This window comes from Dipodomys ordii, unplaced genomic scaffold (assembly GCF_000151885.1).
Source record: "Dipodomys ordii isolate 6190 unplaced genomic scaffold, Dord_2.0 Scaffold41, whole genome shotgun sequence".
In the NCBI taxonomy this organism is placed as follows: Eukaryota; Metazoa; Chordata; class Mammalia; order Rodentia; family Heteromyidae; genus Dipodomys; species Dipodomys ordii.
In genome coordinates, this window is record NW_012267257.1 from 1,038,671 (window position 1) to 1,059,284 (window position 20,614).

Below are 20,614 nucleotides of genomic sequence, written 5' to 3' on the forward strand. Positions count from 1 at the left end.
TCATGCATGCAAGGCAAGCGCTCTACCACTGAGCCACCTTCCCAGCCCTCAACCCTCTTTTATTTTTTATGACTGTCCTAGGGCTTGAACTCAGGGCCTCTCCTTGCTTGGCTTTTTCACTAATTGGTGCTCTACCACTTGAGCCACATCTACAGTGCAGCATTTTTGCTGTTTAATTGGAGATAGAGTCCCTCAGATTTTTTCTGCTTGGGCTGGCTTCAAACCTCAATCTTCAGATCTCAATCCCCTAAGTAGCTAGAATTTCAAGCATGTTGCAAGTTCATAAATACCAGTTTGTAAAATGTACATAATAGAGAAATCACTGATATTTTTATCCACTTACAAATTTATGTACAAAATTAACGTGAAACAAACTAAATAAGTCACAATTTTTTTAAAAAAGTTAAAGAGTTTGAAAAGAAACAAATTAACTTTGTAATCACTAGACGTTCATGATATTCATTTTATGTCTTGGGGTTGTTTTTTAAATCTTAAGTATTTCGATGTCTATGCGTGGTTGTAAAGCTTCTTGAGAATAGCTTATTATTTTCTTTTTAGTTCCTCCAGAAAAACCTAAAAACCTGAATTGCATTGTGAATGGGGCGAAGAGTATGATGTGTCAGTGGGATCCTGGAAGGGAGACATACTTGGAAACAAACTTCACTTTGAAATCTGCATGGTGAGTTACTGTGTTTTACCTGTTGGGCTTAGTAAATGAGCCATTTCTGCTGCAACTTTTATCAAATAATAGTATTGAATGAAACATTTAAAATATCTTTGATTTATTCTGGAACATCTAACATATATAAAAGTAAAAAGAATTATATAGCCAGGCATCAGTGGCTCACTCCTAAGCTACACAAGAGGCTAAGATCTCAGGATCACCATTTGAAACCAGCCCAAGCAGGAAAGTTTGTAAAACTCTTTTCTGCAATTAACCACCAAAAAACCAGAAGTGGAGCTGTGGCTCAAATGGTATAGCACTAGTCTTGAGGAAAAAAAACAAAACAAAACTCAGGGATAGCTCCTAAGACTGACACATCAAAAAAAAAAGAAAAAGAAAAATTATATAAGTGCCCATCATCTAGCTCAATCAGCAGTGATCAAGTATGTATAAAATAATGATATGTACTTATATGTACTGTATCCCATATTGTCTTAAAGAAAACTTTAGATACATTCTATCCATAAATATTTTTAAAACTTTCTTTTGTGTGTGCTAGACCTGGGGCTTGAACTTGAACAGAGCCTGGGCACTGTCCCTGAGCTTCTTGACTCCATGCTAGCACACTCTACTACTTGAACCACAGCTCCACTTCCCGCTTTTTTGGTACTTAATTAGAGATAATAGTCTCGTGGACTTTTAGCCCAGGCTGGCTTTGAACCTCAGTCCTCAGATCTCAGCCACCTGAGACTTATATTCATATTATTACAATGCAAAATGTGAGCCGCCACCAGTGCCGGGCTCTATAAATATTATATATCTCTAAATAATTTTAAGTACTTTAATATCATCTGATTTGTAGTGGTTGTTAACTTTCCCATTTGTCCCATAGAATACATGTTTTTTGCTTTTGTTTATATTGAATCAAAATAAACTGTATATACTGAAAATAAGTGGAATAGTTAATTAAGTAGTAGTTCTGCCTGATTCTCACTCCTCTTTTTACTTGTAATTCAGTTAACTATTGTACATTGGTTAATATGTGCTCTTGTTCTTTTACTCCCTAAAAGTTACTGTTAGTCTTTAGATTTGATCACATTTGGGCTTAATCCTTTTCATATGTTTCATAAGAGGTGTATACTTCCATTAGGAACACCCAATTACTGGTTTTCTTTTCTTTTTCTAATATTAATATTGAACAGTGATTTCAGGTGTTGTTAAACTGTATTCATTCTCTATAAAGTTCCCTGTTTGTTTTTCTCAAACATAAAAAAACTGAAAGAAGTTCACATACCCATCACCTATATTCTAAATAGACATTTTTCTGTATTTGCTGTATCACATACCAGTTTAGGTCTGCATGCAGCTTTCCACATCTATTCATACTCTTCTAATGCAATTCAGAATAGTTGTAGGCATTAGTATATTTTACCCCTAAGCACTTTAAGTATTTGCATGATTAATAGTAGGCAATATTAATTTGTAAGTGTGATTTTATTTCAGCTAAAATGTATTTAATGAAAATGCAGGTTGTAAGTGTGTCTCTCATTTAGTGATTTATTTTGACAAGTACACATCTATAACTCAAACCTGAGCTTTGGAACATTACTGATATTCCCATAAGTTATTATGTGTCTCCCCAATCAGTCCCAGCCACCATCCCAACCTAAGAGACAACTAATTATCTGATTTTCTTCTCTTTATATTATTTTTGAGTGTTATGGAATGTGATAATGTATTTATAAATAAATAACAGTATTTATTCTTCTGTGGAAGAATGATGAGTCATCACAGTGCTTCTAAGTGAATCCTATTGCTTTCCATTTGCTTTCCTCCTAAAGATTTGAGCAGTCAACAGTAATCATTATTGATAGGTGTATCTCAAAATTATGGGGATTCTTTCATTTTTGTTTTTCTTCTTCTTTTGTTTTCTTAGCTGAAAAATTTCCCTTCAACAACAATAGGCTACCCTAAGGGACTTCAGATAAGAAAGTCAAAACAGTATTAATGTTTTCCTTTATTACCATTTTTATGATGATTTCCTAGCAGCCTCAGAAGGTAAATAATGTGGGATCTTTCTCCCCCATTAAAAAGTCATAACAGGACTGGGAAGGTGGCTCAGTGGTCGAGTGCTTATCTGGCATGCATGAGGCCCTGGCTTGAATTCCTCAGCACCACATAGCAGAAAAAGCCGGAAGTGGTGTTATGGCTCAAGTGATAGAGCCTTGAGCTGAAGAGCTAAGGGATAGTGCCCAGGCCCAGAGTTCAGGCCCATGACTGACAAAAAATAATAATAACAATAATTCATAAACATATTTGGTAAGTTTCAATATATTAGGGTTGTTATTATTTTATTTTTTTGTTGTTGTTGTTGCTAGTACTAGAGCTTGACTTCCGGGCCTCAAACTCTTGCTGGGCTTTTTTTCATTTACTGCTGGTATTCTACCACTTGAGCCATGCATCCAGTTCTGGCTTTTTGGTGATTAATTGGAAATTAGAATCTCTCAGATTTGTCTGCCTGGGCTGGCTTCAAACCTCAGTCCTTAAATCTCAGTCTCCTGAGTAGCTAGGATTATAGATATGAGTCACCAGTGCCTGTCATAACTATTATTCTTACTGATGATTCTGTTGTCCTCTCTTTGGTCATGGACTTACTCAGATTGGATCGTATATTCTTTTCATACAACTTTATTAGGCTTTGATGGCTTCCTTTATGTTATATATTTCTCACTCAGGGCTGAACTTTGCCATTTGCCAAGGACTACTGGTTCCAAAAAAGTATGAAATACTAAAGACTTATTTAATCTAGGCTTTTTTTATGGAAAAGGCTAGAAAATATGTGTTGTTTAAGATAAGTACATCATAAAAAGTTGTACATCTATCTACATCTCTGTTCTTCTGTACTGAAAATTCTATTTCCTGACAACACTAATTACTCATTTATTATATCCCTTAACAAAGATAATTGCAGACTTATAATTCTTGTTAGCATCAGCAATATGGTTACTAAGATGATTTTTCTATTATAAGATGCTGTATAATTTCTTTCTAAAAATAAGTTTATTTCTATGTCATTGTACCTCAGACTCAATACACAAGTTCCTGTGTTTTATTCTTCTTTTTACAGATTTTTTTTAAACTATAAATTATCCAAAAATGTCAAATCTTTGAAATCAGGTGTATTCAAAGAGTCTAGGTTCATCTTTATCTCTTTTGCTTTATTTCCTTCTTTCCCCTAGATATTATCTATTTTTTCTTCTAGTTTTCTTTATCTCTTTATTTTTATTTTTTTTGTTTTGTTTTGTTTTTTGGGGGGTCCTGTCGTGGGGCCTGAACTCTGGGCCTGGGTGCTGTCCCTCAGCTCTTCAGCTCAAGGCTTGCGCTTACCACTTGAGCCACAGTGCCACTTCCGGCTTTTTTCTTTTTGCTTATGCAGTGTTGAAGAATCGAACCCAGGGCCTTACGCATGCAAGGCAAGAGCTCTACCACTGAGCCACCTTCCCAGCCCCTATCTCTTTATTTTTTAAAATAATGTTTTATGTAAATGTTTTAAGTTGAGGTATAATTTATACAGAGGTGAATAATATTTTACTTGAACTTTCTCTGGTGATAGCAATCAGAAAGTGGTTAACTGGGTTTGACCAAGGATATATTTTCTGGCTTGATTAAAAACCCTTACCCCTAATCTCCCATCTTCTTAGCATACTGTGTTTAGAGAAAGGCAGTGGTGGTATAGGAAGAATTCTATTTCAAGGAGGAGAAAAAATAGTATAGTAAGTACTTTCTGTGAGTATAGTCTAAAAATATTAATTGGGCAATTTCAGAAATAAAAAACTTATTAGTTTTAAATTACACATTGTTCTAAGTAGCTTGATGAAGACTTACACCATCATCTCTGTCCTACCTAGGGCTCTTTTCCCAGCATATCCATACTTTAGAGAGCTACTTCCCTGTCAGGCACTGAGTAGCCATCTTTGCTACCAAGTTGGCTGTGGGTAAAATCAGTACCTGTGTGAAGAAACACAAGCAAGAAATGTACACTGTTCTTCCAAGTTTCCTTTAAGTGAAAAGGTGAAATCTTTAATTACTACAGAAAGAAGAAAGTACATGCAGTGGTTGCTACAATCTACACTAAGAGCCAGTTTTCTATTCATGAAATTATGAAAAAGGAAAAGAAGGCTCAGTGCCAGTCTCACGGGGAGAGTAAGATCTGAGGGTGGTGATTTGGATCAGCCCAGGCAGACAAATCTACAAGACTCTTAATTCCAATTAAGCATCAGAAAGTGAACTGGAGGGGTGGCTCCAGTGAAAGAGCAAAACCGAGCAAAAGTTTGAGGTTCTGAGTTCACGCCCCCCTACACTATGAAAAGAAAAGAGAACAAAAGATCATTTGTGCTCATTTTGCTTTTGCACATCAAACTCCAAAAGTGACAGCTTCAATCTTGTAAATACTTAGTTAAGATTTTAAACAGGCATTAAACCTGCAGAATGATATAAACAGAAAACGTTTCAAGTGATGGCACCATGTTACATCATGTTGTTCCCAGAACATGTTTCTTACAGGTCCAGAAAGCATTGAGACTACCAAAAGACTTCAGCAAGGGACACCAAACCATTTTCTACAAATACAGATTCAAGAATATATTTAAACTAAAAAATACAAAGATTACCTAAGAGGCCATATTTGCATATATTGCCACATTTCCAGCTTGAAACTGATTAAAGTGAAGCAATATCATGTGCAAGAAGATACCCAACAGATACTGCATTCATTAAGGTGCAAAACAGGCCCAGGGCATAAGCATGTGACAGACTGACTCTGGTATGTGGCCATCATTCAGGACATAAGATTCAGTCTAGTGATAGTGTACAAGGGGAAGAACCCACAAACTATCTGAAACTTAGTATGTATCTTTCACCCTGTACAAAAACTCCAAGTGACCAAAGAACTCAAAGTAAGACCTGAAAACTAAATCTAATACATGGATAACTCTGGAAGTTATAGTCTGGCATTTATTTTCTGAATAGAGAGTAGAAACAAGAATTGACAAAAGGACTATATCAAATTAAAGTTTCTGTATAGCAAAAGAAACAGTTATCAGAACTGAGAGACAACCCACAGAATGGAAGAAAATCTTTGCCAGCTATACAACAGATGAACAATCAATACTCAGATTAACTTAAAAAAATTAGAAAACAGCTGGACGCCGGTGACCACTCACACCTATGATCCTAGCTACTTAGGAGGCTGAGATCTGAGGATTGCGGTTCAAAGCCAACCCAGGCAGGAAAGTCCATGAGACACATCTCCAATAAACCTCCAGAAAACCAGAAGTAGCACTGTGGTTCAAGGCACTAGCCTTGACCTGAAGAGCTGAGGAATAGTGCCCAGGCCCAGAGTTCAAGCCCCACGACCGACATAAAAAATTAAACAACAGCTGCTGCCAGTGGCTCACACCTGTAATCCTAGCTACTGAGATCTGAGGTTTGCAGTTCAAAGCCAGTTGGAGCAGAAAAATCCCCATGAAACTCTTATCTCCAAACCAGAAGTGGTGTTGTGGCTCGTGGTAGAGCACTTAGCCTTGAACACAGAGGCTCATGGATAGTGCCCAGGCCCAGAATTCAAGCTCCACAAAGAAAAAATAAACAGCAAAAGAAAAAATAATCCAATTAATAAATGGGCAGGTGAACTGAACAGTTTTCAAAAGAAAGACAGTTCTAAAAAGAAAAACAAATAGCTAACACATGCATGAAGAATGTTAATTGTTCTTAGCTAAAAAGGAAGTGAAAATCAAAAGCAAATTTAAGATTTCATCTCACCTCAATCAGAATGGCAGCCATCAAAAAAAAACCAAATGCTGGCGAGGATGTGGGTATGGGGCACCAACCCACTGTTGGTTGAAATATCAACTATTGCAACCTGATACTACCTTCTGGGATCTGCATCATGTACCTCATTTTAGCTCATCACACAGGCATTACAGTAGCTCACATCACAGAGGGTGAATGTAGGATAATTAACATATTTTGAGAGACATCACGCTCACTTAACTTTATTACAGTATATTGTGGTTCTTCTCAATTGTTTTTATTGTTGATCTCTTGCTATGCCTAATTACATTTTTGCCATGGATATGTAGAAGATAAAACATGGTACTTAAAGTTGCAAGCATTGGAGGGCTTGGAATGTAACCTTGTGGAGAAGACAGGATTGTTATTGTAGAATCACAAGGGACAGAGAAGAATCAGTGATAACCAAAGTATACAATTCTTAAGTAGTACTCTCAGATTAAAAATTTGAAAATCATTTTGTTTTAACATAATTCAAACTCAATTTTAAAGAAAGACAGGTTAATTTTTAAGTAATGGTATTTGTCTTTAGCCACAATTTTTGCAGACTAACCTAGAACAAATTGGGTCTCATCAAATTCTTTTCAAAACTTTTCTACTTTAGTATTTGCAAATTTGTTTTTTAATGGTTGTTTTTTCTGTCTTTTTATTTAGGGCAACAAGCCAGTTTGCTGACTGTAGAGCAAAACGTGACACCCCAAACTTTTGCCTCGTTGAATACGTACCTGTGTTTTTTGTCAACCTTGTAGTCTGGGTGGAAGCAGAGAATGCCCTTGGGAAAGTCACATCCGATCATATCAATTTTGATCCTGTAGATAAAGGTAGCTATAAACCTGAACTAGAGAATTAATTTGTTAAGACAATATAGTGCTTTTTTGCAATTACTCTGTCAGCAGTATTAAATATAATTTGGAAAAAGAAAAATGACCATATTTCACTTATACTAGGCTGTTTTTCCAAATCTTTAAATATCTTTTGGATTTTGTTTAGTTCTCTCTCTTTTTTTTGGGGGGGGGGGTCCGGTCGTGGGGCCTGAATTGTGGGCCTGGGCGCTGTCCCTCAGCTCTTCAGCTCAAGGCTAGCGCTCTACCACTTGAGCCACAGCGTCACTTCTGGCTTTTTTCTTTTTGCTTATGTGGTGCTGAGGAATCGAACCCAGGGCCTCAGGCATGCAAGGCAAGTACTCTACCACTGAGCCACCTTCCTAGCCCCTCTTTTTTTCCCCCTTTTTGGTCTCATTAGTAGGGCTTGAACTCAGAGCTTTGAGTTCTCACTTTTTCCATTCAAGACTGATTCTCTACTACTTGAGCTATATCTCTACTTTTGATGGCTTTTGAGATGAGTCTTTTCTACTCAGGCTGGCTTTGACTCACCACCATCAGATCTCAGCCTCCTGAGTAACTATGATTACAGGTGTGAGCTACCAGCACCTGGCTAGTTCTCAATCATTTTATCTATTGTCATCACAGTATACCTGTTTTATTCTCTTTTTTTCAGTTTTTGACTTAATACAATCATTGTCTAACTCTTAAAAATTAACAAATATACCAAGTAGACCAGGAAACCTTTCCTTTCTATTATATGATATAGTATAATCATTTTCAGAGAAATTAATTCATTTAATAAGAATGAATAAATATTATAAAACAAAGAAAATTAAGACTGACTTTGTATATGAGATTATTGAGATTTATTTATTCTTCAGTGAAGCCCAGTTCTCCTCGTAATTTATCTGTGAGCAACTCAGAGGAACTGTCTACTATCTTAAAATTAACATGGATCAATCCAAGTGTTGAAGATGTTATAAGACTGAAATACAATATTCATTATAAGACCAAAGATGCCTCAACTTGGAGCCAGGTAAACTGAAAGTTACCATTTGTTCAGATAGTCTTTTTCAAACCTTCTAACTTAAAGTCTCACATTTTTCTGAATGTAGTGTGCATTTGTTTTTAATCACGAACTCATTCATTTTATGGATCTGGTTGTAATACCTTCTAATGAGGGGAATTATGTCCAGGATCTTACTACTTCTGTTCTCCATCCCACTTTTTAAAGGGCTCATAATGCAATCAAAAAACAACAAAACTAATGACTCATGTTGTTCAGAAAGACTACACATCTGAAGTTTTTCAAAATAATCTTATTTTTATAGAATCTTAATTCATTAGTACAAGAAAAATGTCTTTTTTTTTTTTGTCATGGGGCCTGAATTCGGGGCCTGGGCACTGTCCCTCAGCTCTTCAGCTCAAGGCTAGTACTCTACCACTTGACCCACAGAGCCACTTCCAGCTTTTTCTGCTTATGTGGTACTGAGGAATTGAACCCAGGACCTCATATATGGAAGGCAAGCACTCTACCACTGAGCTACCTTCCCAGCCCCCATAATTTTTATAATAATATTGAAATCTCAGAGCAACTGAAAGAACCAGAGTTATTTATGTATGTATTTCCACAAGTTAATGGAAGGGGCAGGCTTGACTGGCAAGAAGAAGGGTTGAAGAGAAGTAAGATAAGCATATTTATTTTGCCTCCTTTGTCTGAATTTAGTTTATTAATCTTATTACATTAAATTGGTTTCTAAAGTCATACACAATTTAGCTTTTTTTGTTTTTTGTTGGTTTATTCTGCATTTGTTTATTTACTCTGCTTTGTTTTCAGATCCCTCCTGAAGATACGGTCTCCACTCGATCTTCATTCACTGTCCAGGACCTTAAGCCCTTCACAGAGTATGTGTTTAGGATTCGCTGTATGAAGGAAGATGGGAAAGGCTATTGGAGTGACTGGAGTGAAGTTGCAAGTGGAATCACATATGAAGACAGTGAGTAACAAAGTGTATGAAGATAAAAGCTAGTCGGATTTGGCCTGAGAATTTCATTTGCTTTTGATAATACACATCTCACTGCTTCTTGTGTGTGTGTGTATGCGTGCGTGTGTGTGTGTGTGTGTGCATGTGTGTGTGTGTGCATGTGTGTATGTGTGCGTGTGTGTATGTGTGTCAGTTGTGGGGCTTGAACTTTGGGCCTGAGTGCTGTCCCTTGGCTCTTCATTTCAAGGCAAGTGCTCTACCACTTGAGCCACAGCGCCACTTCCAGTTTTCTGAGTGGTTTATTGGAGATAAGAGTCTCACAGACTTTCCTGCCTGGGTTGGCTTTGAACTGTGATCCTCAGATCTCAGCTATTCCTTAGTAGCTAGGATTACAGGCATGAGCCACCAGCACCTGGCATCACTGCTTCTTGTTTTGTGATCATTATTTTCAAACCATAGTGTCTTACACTTCCATTTTTAAGGACATCAGGATTTAAAAATAAGGGCTGGGAGGGTGGCTCATGGCTAAGTGGTAGAGTGCTTGCCTTGCATGCATGAGGCCCTGGGCTTGATTCCTCGGCACTACATAAGCAGAAAAAGGCAGAAGTGCACTGTAGCTCAAGTGGTAGAGCACTAGCCTTGAGCTGAAGAGCTGAGGGACAGCGCCCAGGCCAAGTTCAGACCCCATGACCGACCAAAAAGAAAAAAAGATTTAAAAATAAGGTGCATTATTGATAGTATGAATCTGTGTAATATTTAAGTAAATTATACTTTAAATTAAAATATGCCTAAGCCCTCATTATCTGTGTCATCTATTTTATTCATTTTTTTTCTAATAGCCTTTTTTCCTGTGCCTGGGAAAGAAATGATTTTGGATTTAGGAGTGATTTCTTTTCCCCATAGACAATATATGTATTGTATAGAATACATACTTTTAATCTATCATAAGATTCACTTCATAAAGCAGCTAACATTACTAATCTAATGTAGCCATCAAGAAATAATCCTGTGGCATATAGATTTTTCCTTTCTTGTTGAACTTTTTTTCTATCCCAGGCTCACCCTTTAGTCTTAATGGCAGCAGCTATGGTTTGAAAACCTACCTTTCCATATGTCATTTTCAGCTCTGCTAAAACTATAAGTCATGGGTGAGGGCTCAACTTATTGTTCTAGTTATGCAGAAGATAAAGATCAAAGGATTGTAGGTCAAGACCAGCTTGTGCAAGAAGTTCAAGAAACCCACATCTCTTTGGAAAGTAGTATGGAGGTTCCTCAAAAGACTCCACATAGAGCTCCCCTATGACCCAGCAATCCCACTTTTGGGCATTTACCCAAATGATCACAAACAAGACCATACTAAAGCTACCAGCACAACTATGTTTATTGCAGCATTATTTACCATAGCTAATACATGGAACCAACCCAGATGCCCCTCAGTAGATGAACGGATCAAGAAAATGTGGTATATATACACAATGGAATTCTATGCCTCCATCAGAAAGAATGACATTGCCCCACTTGTTAGGAAATGGAAAGACTTGGAAAAAATTATATTAAGTGAAGTAAGCCAGGCCCAAAGAAACATAGGTCCCGGGCTGGGAAGGTGGCTCAGTGGTAGAGCGCTTGCCTTGCATGCATGAGGCCCTGGGTTTGATTCCTCAGCACCACATGAGCAAAAAGAAAAAAAAAGTGGAAGTGGTGCTGTGGCTCAAGTGGTAGAGCGCTAGCCTTGTGCTGAAGAGCTGAGGGACAGCACCCAGGTCCAGAGCTCAGGCCCCACAACCGGACCTCCCCCCCCCCAAAAAAAAGAAACATAGGTCCCATGGTTTCCCTTATTTGCAATATCTAGTATATGTCTGAGTCAAACAGAAAAGGTCAGATAAGGTGATGTTAGGGAAATGAACCCTTAGATATGTATTCAAATGTTTTTTTTCTTTCTTGCCATTGTTTTTAACACATTTATAAGATTATTTCTTTGTTGCTTTGTATGTCTCTCCCCCACAGTATAACCCCTGCTTTCACTATATTTAATGTCAGTATAATTTGTGGAGGGGAAGGGGAAAAACAAATCGTTTAAATAGGGATACAGGTGGACCCATTGCAACAATGAGATGTACAAGTTGTTATGTCGAAAATGAACTTTACAACTTTGGTGGTGGGGGGAGCGGGGAGGATTGAGTGGGGGTCGGGGAAACAAAGGAGGAGGCTACAATGCTTGATAAGAAATGTACTCATTATCTTGCCCATGTAATTGTAACCCCTCTGTACAGTATTTTCACAATAAAAAAAAAGAAAGAAACCCACATCTCAACCAATAAGAGCTAGGTATGATAGTGCACATCTGTTATCTTAGCTATTTAGTACATGTAAGTAGGAGGATTGCAGTCTAGGCCAGCCTGGACATAAAAGCAAAAAGGGCTGGGGGGCATGGCTCAAGTGGTAAAACATTTGCCTACTAAGCACTGAGTTCAAATTCTAGTACTGCCAGAAAAGTCAAAGGAAGGTATTCTGCTTGCTAAGGCTTTTCTCTGTTATGCTCACAGATGACACCAGAGAAAGCAGTCCTGCAGTGGGCTGATTTGGAACTCCTAATCCAGATTCCTATGGCTGGTTAGGATTTTTTTTTTTTTTTGTCAGCCATAGAGCTTGAAACTCTGGGCCTGGGCACTGTCCCTCTTCAGCTCAAGGTGAGCGCTCTACCACTTGAGCCACAATGCCACTTCTGGTTTTCTGGTGGTTAATTGGAGATAGACTCTCATGGATTTTCTTGCCTGGACTGGCTTTGAATCTTAATCCCCAGATCTCAGCCTCCTGAGTAGCTAGGATTACAGATGTGAACCACCAGCACCCAGCTAGGATTTTTTTTTTCATTTTTTTGAGATAGACTCTTCTTGCTGTTGGCTCAGGGATAATGGACTGTCTCTGCCTCCATGTACTACTAATTTCATGGTCTTTATTCTATTTGAATTCTGCATTGTATTCTTTTATACGTCTGTTCATCATCATCTGGAAAACACAGCAAGACCACATCCCAAAAATAATATAAATAAAATTATTATAAATCATCAGGCTAGCACCCTGACTAAAGGAAGATGCAGTATTTAGATGAAAAATGCTGCTATGAGGAATAATAGTAATTAATAGGCAATGAGAAAGGCAATAAGAATAAAATGAGATAATTAAATTTTTATTTCATTGTTAAGATAAATGCATTTTAAGAATTTTATGTGTTTTCTTTAGGACCATCCAAAGCACCGAGTTTCTGGTTTAAGATAAATTCATCTAAAACTCTTGACTATAGATCTGTACAGCTTATGTGGAAGGTAAATTTTAAAAATCACAAGTTTATATTCTTTAATCTTATGTATTTGATAGTTTATGAATACTTAATGATATTAGGAATGTACATTTTAACATTTAAAGTATTTATCTTAATAACTTGGTAACTCTTCATAAATAGAAACACAAAGTTTTATATAACTTATGAAAGGTATATACCTTAAAAGTATTTCACCTTATTTGTATAAAAGTATACAATTCCTGTAAAAACCTCTTCTTTGTTCTGTAGTTCACTGAATTTGGTAAGGCATATCATAGAAAATAATAAATGTTTGAGATGATCCATGTGTTGACGCATTAATTTACATACGTGCTTTGAGTAGATCATACTATAGATAAGGAGATTAATGACTTGAGCATGAAGTATGTAGGCCACAGCAGTACTGCAGAATTCTGTGCAGAACTGGTTGCTAACAGTTACCTCTCTTTCTACTTGCCTTGAGGTCATTACTTTTATTGTTTGATCAGTGAGTAGTGTTACTTAAGAACTAAAGTTCAAAATGAGTTTTCTGCCCATTAAATGTTTAGAGATTTTTTTGTAAATGGAAGAATTTGTGAACATGAAAAATTGATTATTCAAGACATTAATTCATGGATGAAAATAAACTATGTTATTCTAGACATTGCCTCCTTTTGAAGCCAATGGGAAAATCTTGGATTATGAAGTGACTCTTACAAAATGGAAATCACGTCTACAAAATTACACAGTTAATGACACAAACTTGACAGTAAACCTCACAAATGATCGCTATATAGCAACTCTAGCAGCAAGAAATCTGGTTGGCAAGTCAGACGCAGCAGTGTTGACCATCCCTGCCCGTGACTTTCAAGGTTTGTGTCTGAGATGGAGCCTGACTTAGGGATGATTGAAAAGTGGTTAGGGTTGGACAATGATCACGGAAAAAACAAATACAGATAGTCGAAGATGATCACCTCAGAATTTGGGATGATCATATTTTAGATAAGCAGGCAAATTTCATCAGGATGTATGAAATACTTTCATCCTTCGTGTGTCACTTAAACTTGATAGTAAGTATTTTGTGGTTACATAATAGGATTTTTGAAATATTTCAAAGTTTTAAGAACTTTATATTTGTATTGTTTCTCTGTACTTTCAAATAAAAAATAGAACTTTGCATATACAAAAGCAAAGAATTAGGAGAAAGCAAGAATTTGTTTAAAAATTAGTTAGCTCCCTTAGAAGTAAGTTAAAATAAGGTGATTTCATTTAAGGAAAACTTGATAAATGACATGTTTGTGACAGCAAAATGGATGACAGCAAAATGCTGGAATTTCAAATCTGTGATTGTTCACTTGTATCGGCATCAAACTTTGTTTTAAAGCTTCTCATCCCGTAAAGGATCTGAAAGCGTTCCCCAAAGATAATAAGCTTTGGGTAGAGTGGACGTCTCCAAGTAAATCTGTGAAGAAATACATACTTGAATGGTGCAAGCTGTCAGACACATCGCCCTGTGACCCAGACTGGCAGCAGGAGGAAGGCACTGTACACAGCACCTATTTAAGAGGTATAGTACACCCGGCTAACATATTTCTTTGCATATCATTGGAAGCCTTCCAATTTACTCTAGCCCCACAAATTGTAGATGGCTGAGTCTCAGCAAGTCGCACTTCACACTTCACCTCTCTAATGGGGTTCAGGCCTTCTCTGAATATGTTAAGAACACCCACAGAAGTATAAAGCAGGAGAGAAGTAGAGTGCAACCTTGCTTCCAATATGTATGTATGCATGTATGTATATATGCTCTCTGTACCTTTATTGGAGATAGTAGTGCATCAGTGCCACTTGCCTAACTTCTCACAGGCACTTTTGGAAGATCCAAACTAACACACAGGTTTCCTTAGGCCTTTCATTCAGAAGTACTAATGAGACAAAGTATATATTATAGAGTTTTAAAATGCATTGTTCTGGGAGGTAAGGTACTGCCACCCATGGTATGATTTAATATAGTAACTTTAAAGAGAAAACTAAAACATTCAGTAAACAAAGACACCTGGCATGTATGTGTTTTTTCAATGAAGAAAACAACCATTTCGATTCAGTTGCAAATAATATGATGATCATTGAAAAGTCCAAAGTATCAAGCTATCTGCTGTAATCCTTAAGGGTTATTCACAAAATAGGCTATGTGGCTCTCACTAACCTGCTATACAGTGAACAGTTTTAAGTAGCGTGGTTGTTGTTTATCAGCCTTATCAAATAAAAAGCCTAAAAATTATAGCACAGGCCCTCATAGCATCACCATTACAGCAGAATTTAAAATTATTAATTTCTTGATGACATAACAATATGCTTAAGAAAGCAGGGGAAGCATTTTTTAAAAATCAATACTAGTCGCTGGGCACCGGTGGCTCACGCCTGTAATCCTAGCTACTCAGGAGGCTGAGATCTGAGAATCGCCCAGGCTGGGTTACCCTCAAACTCACCATGCTTCTGCCTCAGCCTTAGGGCTGGGCTTATAGGCACAAGCCAACCTTTTACTTTTCATAGTTTTATGGTGTTAAGATTGCGGCCAGAACACAGAAAACAATGCTCACTTAGAGAACTGAAGTTTTGCCAGTCACATTGTCTCAAGCATAATCCTGTCTACTAAAGAGGCAAAGATCAGTATATCATGGCCCAAGACCAGCCCTGGCATAAAACTTCCTGAGATTGTGTCTTACACAATGTCACAGACACTGTGCATCTGTTATCCCAGCTAGTGGAGGAACATAATGTCTGGACACAGGGGCACACACCTGTCATCCCCAGCAACACAAGGAGTATAAGAGGATCACAGCCTAGGCCAGTCCAAGCATAAAGCAAGACCCTACCTTGAAAATAACTGAGGAGCAGGAAGTGTGGCTCAAGTGGTAGAGTGCATACCTACCAAGCTTGAGGCCTGGAGTTCAATCTCCAGCACTTGGGGGGTAAGGGGTGGGGGAAGGGTCCCTACAGTTTTAAAAGAAAAAAAATGCTTCCCCAAATTCAGAGTTATTGTCAAAGTAAAGACTAATTCATTGAATTTTCACTGTGGGAAAAAAATGCTTAATCTGCTATTCTGACTTTAGGAAACCTAAAGGAGAGCATATGCTATTCCATCACCGTGACTCCGGTGTATCAGAACGGACCAGGAAGCCCTGAGTCTACCAAGGCATACCTTAAACAAGCTGGTAAGTCTACACTCACTGTCCACGGTAACTTCATTTATGTAGTAAAGACATCCTATCACTTTGCAATAAGGATATGAAAGCAATTTTCTCAGAAGGAAGCTTTACTAAATTCTGGTTATTTTCTAAATAATGCATTCATTCTGTTCCAGCACCTTCTAAAGGACCTACTGTTCGGACAAAGAAAGTGGGGAAAAACGAGGCTGTGTTAGAGTGGGATCGGCTTCCTGTTGATGTTCAGAATGGATTTATTAGAAATTACACTATATTTTATAGAAGCAGCGCTGGGAATGCAACAGGTAATAAAACTACTAGTAATTAAGAATCTGATTTTTTCCATAAGCATTTGATTCTAATTTCTCTCTCATTTTATAATCTTGTATGTGGTATTCCAGTAGACATAGATATGTGCTATATGGGCATGTTCATGCCCCTATTTAAAAAATACTCAATTGTGCTCACAGAACGATATATTTGAGTTACCAAGGTTATTTTCTGAAAAAATGTTTTTATTCCTTATCAATATTTTCATAATTTCAAATAGAGGAGAGCTGAAGCAAAAATCAGTGAATACTGGATTCTAAAGTACAGTTGGGTTTTTCTTCTTCCAGTGGTGAATGTGGATTCCTCCCACACAGAATACACACTGTCCTCTCTGACTAGTGACACTCTATACATGGTCCGAATGGCAGCATACACAGATGAAGGTGGCAAGGATGGCCCAGAATTCACTTTCACCACACCCAAGTTTGGTAAGAAATAAGAACTTTGATCTTTTTTTTGTTCTGTATTTTCCAGAACTCTATTCTTGGCCCAGTTTCCTAATGTACCCATTCAGGTTCTCTGCCTGTGACTGTAGCCATTCTTTTTTTTTTGGTTGGTCGTGGGGGCTGAACTCTAGGCCTGGGCGCTGTCCCTCAGCTCTTCAGCTCAAGGCTAGCGCTCTACCACTGAACCACAGTGCCACTTCCGGTTTTCTGATGGTTTATTAGAGATAAGAGTCTCTCGGACTTTCCTGCTTGGGCTGGCTTTGAACTGTGATCCTCAGATCTACAGGTGTGAGCCACCTGCGCCTGGCTGTAGGCACTCTCTCTTTCTTTTTTAAATACAGTTCTCTTCCTTTGTGCCATGCCACAACCATGTCCAAATCCAGGACATTTTTCTCTCACATAGACCCATGTTATCAAGTCCTGTCAATCTGCCCTTTCATGTCTGCTCTTCATTATTCTCTGTATCGTTTTCAAGTGCATTGCCTTAGTACTACTTCTCTCATTAACATTCCTATAGCTCCATTTTGTCTTTTTCCCACCACCACACTATGAGTCGCTGAAGAAATTCTCTTTATTAAAAACATATTTGTAATTTTCACCCCAAATGCCAGTAAGGAAAAACAAAAAAAGTTTAGGTAGGGTACTTCCATCTTTTCAACAGTAATCTGGGTAGGAAGTTACATGTTTCTCCTTTAGTATGTATCAAAGATTATTTCTCACCTTTTCTTTTTTTTAGCTCAAGGAGAAATAGAAGCCATAGTTGTGCCTGTCTGCTTAGCAATCCTATTGACAACTCTTCTGGGAGTATTGTTCTGCTTTAATAAGCGAGACCTGTAAGTACTGTTACTCATATTTTTGCATTTTTCCCACCTTTATTGAGCTATAATTTGCATACACTAAAGCTTATCTATTTTAAATTTACAGCTGGATGAATGTTTATACTTGTATACAGCTACATAACTATGACCATAACAAGATATGGAATATTTTCATCACCCTGAAATGTTTCCTCCTTGCTTTGTAATCTGGCTCACCCTTAACCTCTGACCTTAATGAATCACTAATCTGCTTTCTGTAACTAGTTCTACCTTATCTAGAAATTCATGTATGTGGAATTCATGTATGAATAATGTATGGTATCTTTCATTTAATGCATACACACACACACACACACACACTCACACACACACATTCCCCCTTTGGCAGTACTGCAGATTGAATTCAAGGCCTTCTGCTTGCTAGGCAGGTGCTCTTGTCACGTGAGCCAAACCTCCAGCTCCTTTCTGCATTGGTTACTTTTAAGGTAGGGTCTCATTTTTTGCCCAGGGAAGCCTGGGCTATAATACTCCAACTTGTGCTTTCCTACATCACTGGAATGATATTTGTGCGCCACTATGCCCAGCAGTTGTACTTCTCCTATAGCTTCAATAACAGGTGCACACCACTTTGCCCTGCCATTGAAAGAGATGGAGTCTCCTCAACTTTTTCGCTGGGCTGATCTAAAAGTTTGACCCCCTGTCTCTGCTTTCTAAGTAGTAGCTAAAAAGTCAAGCTTGAGCCACTTCACTCAGCTTAACATTTTTGAGATTCGTTATGTTGCTGAAATATACTTTCACCTTTAAATTGCTGAATTTTACTCTATAGTATGGATATGTCAAAATTTATCCCATCTGTTATGGAAGTTTAAGAGTTGTTTTTTTTTTCCTTATTCTTAGTTATTATGTAGGATGTTGCTGTTAACATTTGCATAACAAAGTCTGTATGAGCATATGTTTTCATTTATCCTGAACAAATGACTAGAGTTAAGAGTACTAGATTTGGGGCTGGGAAGGTGGCTCAGTGGTAGAGTGCTTGCCTTGCATGCATGAGGCCCTGGGTTTGATTCCTCAGCACCATATAAGCAAAAAAGAAAAAAGCCGGAAGTGACACTGTGGCTCAAGTGGTAGAGTGCTAGCCTTGAGCTGAAGAGCTGAGGGACAGCACCCAGGCCTAGAGTTCAGGCCCCACGACTGGACCCCCCCCCCCAAAAAAAAAAAAAGAGTACTAGATTTTATGCTCAACAAGCTACCAGGACTGAATATATAGTTCCGTGATAGAACATTTGCATAGTATGAACAAGGTCTTGGATTTAATAACCAGCACGCACCAGAAAATAAAAATTAAAAAGAATGAAAGAAAGAAAAAGAAATTGCCGAACTTTTTCCAAGTGGCTGTGCCATCTTGGCTAGCAGGCTTCCATATCCTCCCCAACACATGTTGTACTGTCAGGTTTCATTTTAGTGACACTTTCAAGTGGGTATATAGTGATGTCTCCTTGTGGTTTTCATTCCATTTCCCTGATGATTCTTACGGATCTTTTCACATGCCACCTGTCTTTTCGTGATGAGTCTATTGAAATCTTTTGCCCAATTTCAAATTGGGTTGTTTTAGTAAGATCTCACTGTAATAGTCCTTTAGTATTCTTGTTATAAATTTTTTTCAAATGTATGTTTTCTAAATTTTTGTCCTAGTTTGTGCATTGCAATTCTGTTTTCCTAATTGTGACTTTAGAAAAGAGAAGTTTTATTTTTGTATACTTTTTTTAGCAAGAATTTATTTTTAGTAAAACAAAGTTAAATGGGGAGAGAAAAAAACATATCCTGCTCCTCATGGAGTTAAAGACTCCAAGTTTTAAAAAAAATTTCAAAGTCCATTTTGTCTTTTTCCTCTGGTTCCTACATTTTATATTCAGTTTAAGAAATCTGCCTAATCCCGTGGCACAAATATTTCCTGCTGTGTTTTCTTCTAGAAGTTCAGTAGTTATAACTCACACCTGTGATCCATTCTGAGTTCATTTTTGTTCATTATGTGAGGGCAGAGTGAAGGTTCACTTTTTTCCTCACAGATACCTAATTGTAACAGTATTATGCAAAAAGAAAGACTAGTATTAGTCCTGGCAGATTGTTTTGGCACCTTTCCAAAAACCAGTTTCCCATAGAAGTCTGTGGCTATTTCTGACTTCTCAGTTCTGCCCTACTGAACCATGTGTCTCTTCTTGGGCTAGCACCACTCTCTTCCTTAGAAAAAACAAGTTATCATACTTTATTTGGTACCAGTATGACATTTTTATTGGATTTGTTATCTGGATACTTTTAGAAATGAAAGATATTTGTTTTTTGTTACTGTTTTGGGAGGGATAGGCTGCAGCCTGTTGTACCTGATGTTCTTAATTGATTTTTATTACAGGTTTTGATTGAGAGATTTTATAGTTGAATAGCAATAGCTTTAGCCCTGTTAGCCATTTTTCATTATGAATACATTATGATCCATATGTACTTTTAGCAGTATTTTTAAAAATATTTTACAAGAAAAATAATTTGGTTCTGGAGTAGTATAGATTTTTTTTGTTGGTTTGGTTCCTAAGACTACTTATTGTTCAATACTTTTTTATGTATGTCATGTTTTCTTTCTCTTTAGAATTAAAAAACACATCTGGCCCAATGTACCTGATCCTTCAAAGAGTCATATTGCTCAGTGGTCACCTCACGCACCACCAAGGGTAAGATAAACCCATACAGACATGTTAGGATATATCATCGTTATCCTAAACTTACTCAGACTCAATTATATAGTACATGAAAATGCATAATACATGAATGGAACTCTTCTTAGGGGCTTATCATCATAATAGTATATTCTGATAATCCCATTGCATAAATATTACAAATATTTGAACTTGCAAACTGAAAACTTGAAATGCTGAAACTGCAACATAATAGTAACTAAAGCATTTGTGGTTAGTTATTAAAATCTTGGCTGAATAGTGGTGAAATTATTTCTGGACACCTAAATTCTTCAAACCTAAAATGTACTCCGGAGTGGGAATCATTTGTACATACTATCCTCTTGAATTTAATTATAACAAACTAAAAATGAGAACTCTTAAATTCTACAAAACTTCAGCTATGCAACTTCGACTTTTTCTTAATTTTTCTTAATGTCCTATTATCCATAGGCCACCTAATCTGGGCATGA

At 37.3% G+C, this 20,614-nt stretch overlaps 1 protein-coding gene across 1 annotated transcript in view; it reads left to right on the top strand.

Moving 5' to 3' along the window:
- Positions 1 to 20,614, top strand: part of Il6st (interleukin 6 signal transducer) — a 99,329-nt gene that overhangs the window by 76,327 nt on the left and 2,388 nt on the right. The window contains exons 4-15 of the mRNA XM_013018503.1: positions 559 to 679; positions 7,169 to 7,335; positions 8,220 to 8,374; positions 9,176 to 9,335; positions 12,564 to 12,646; positions 13,283 to 13,493; positions 14,006 to 14,188; positions 15,732 to 15,833; positions 15,983 to 16,129; positions 16,442 to 16,582; positions 17,337 to 17,433; positions 20,057 to 20,138. Coding sequence (XP_012873957.1) covers positions 559 to 679; positions 7,169 to 7,335; positions 8,220 to 8,374; positions 9,176 to 9,335; positions 12,564 to 12,646; positions 13,283 to 13,493; positions 14,006 to 14,188; positions 15,732 to 15,833; positions 15,983 to 16,129; positions 16,442 to 16,582; positions 17,337 to 17,433; positions 20,057 to 20,138 — 1,649 coding nt within the window. The remainder of the gene's footprint in view (positions 1 to 558; positions 680 to 7,168; positions 7,336 to 8,219; positions 8,375 to 9,175; positions 9,336 to 12,563; positions 12,647 to 13,282; positions 13,494 to 14,005; positions 14,189 to 15,731; positions 15,834 to 15,982; positions 16,130 to 16,441; positions 16,583 to 17,336; positions 17,434 to 20,056; positions 20,139 to 20,614) is intronic.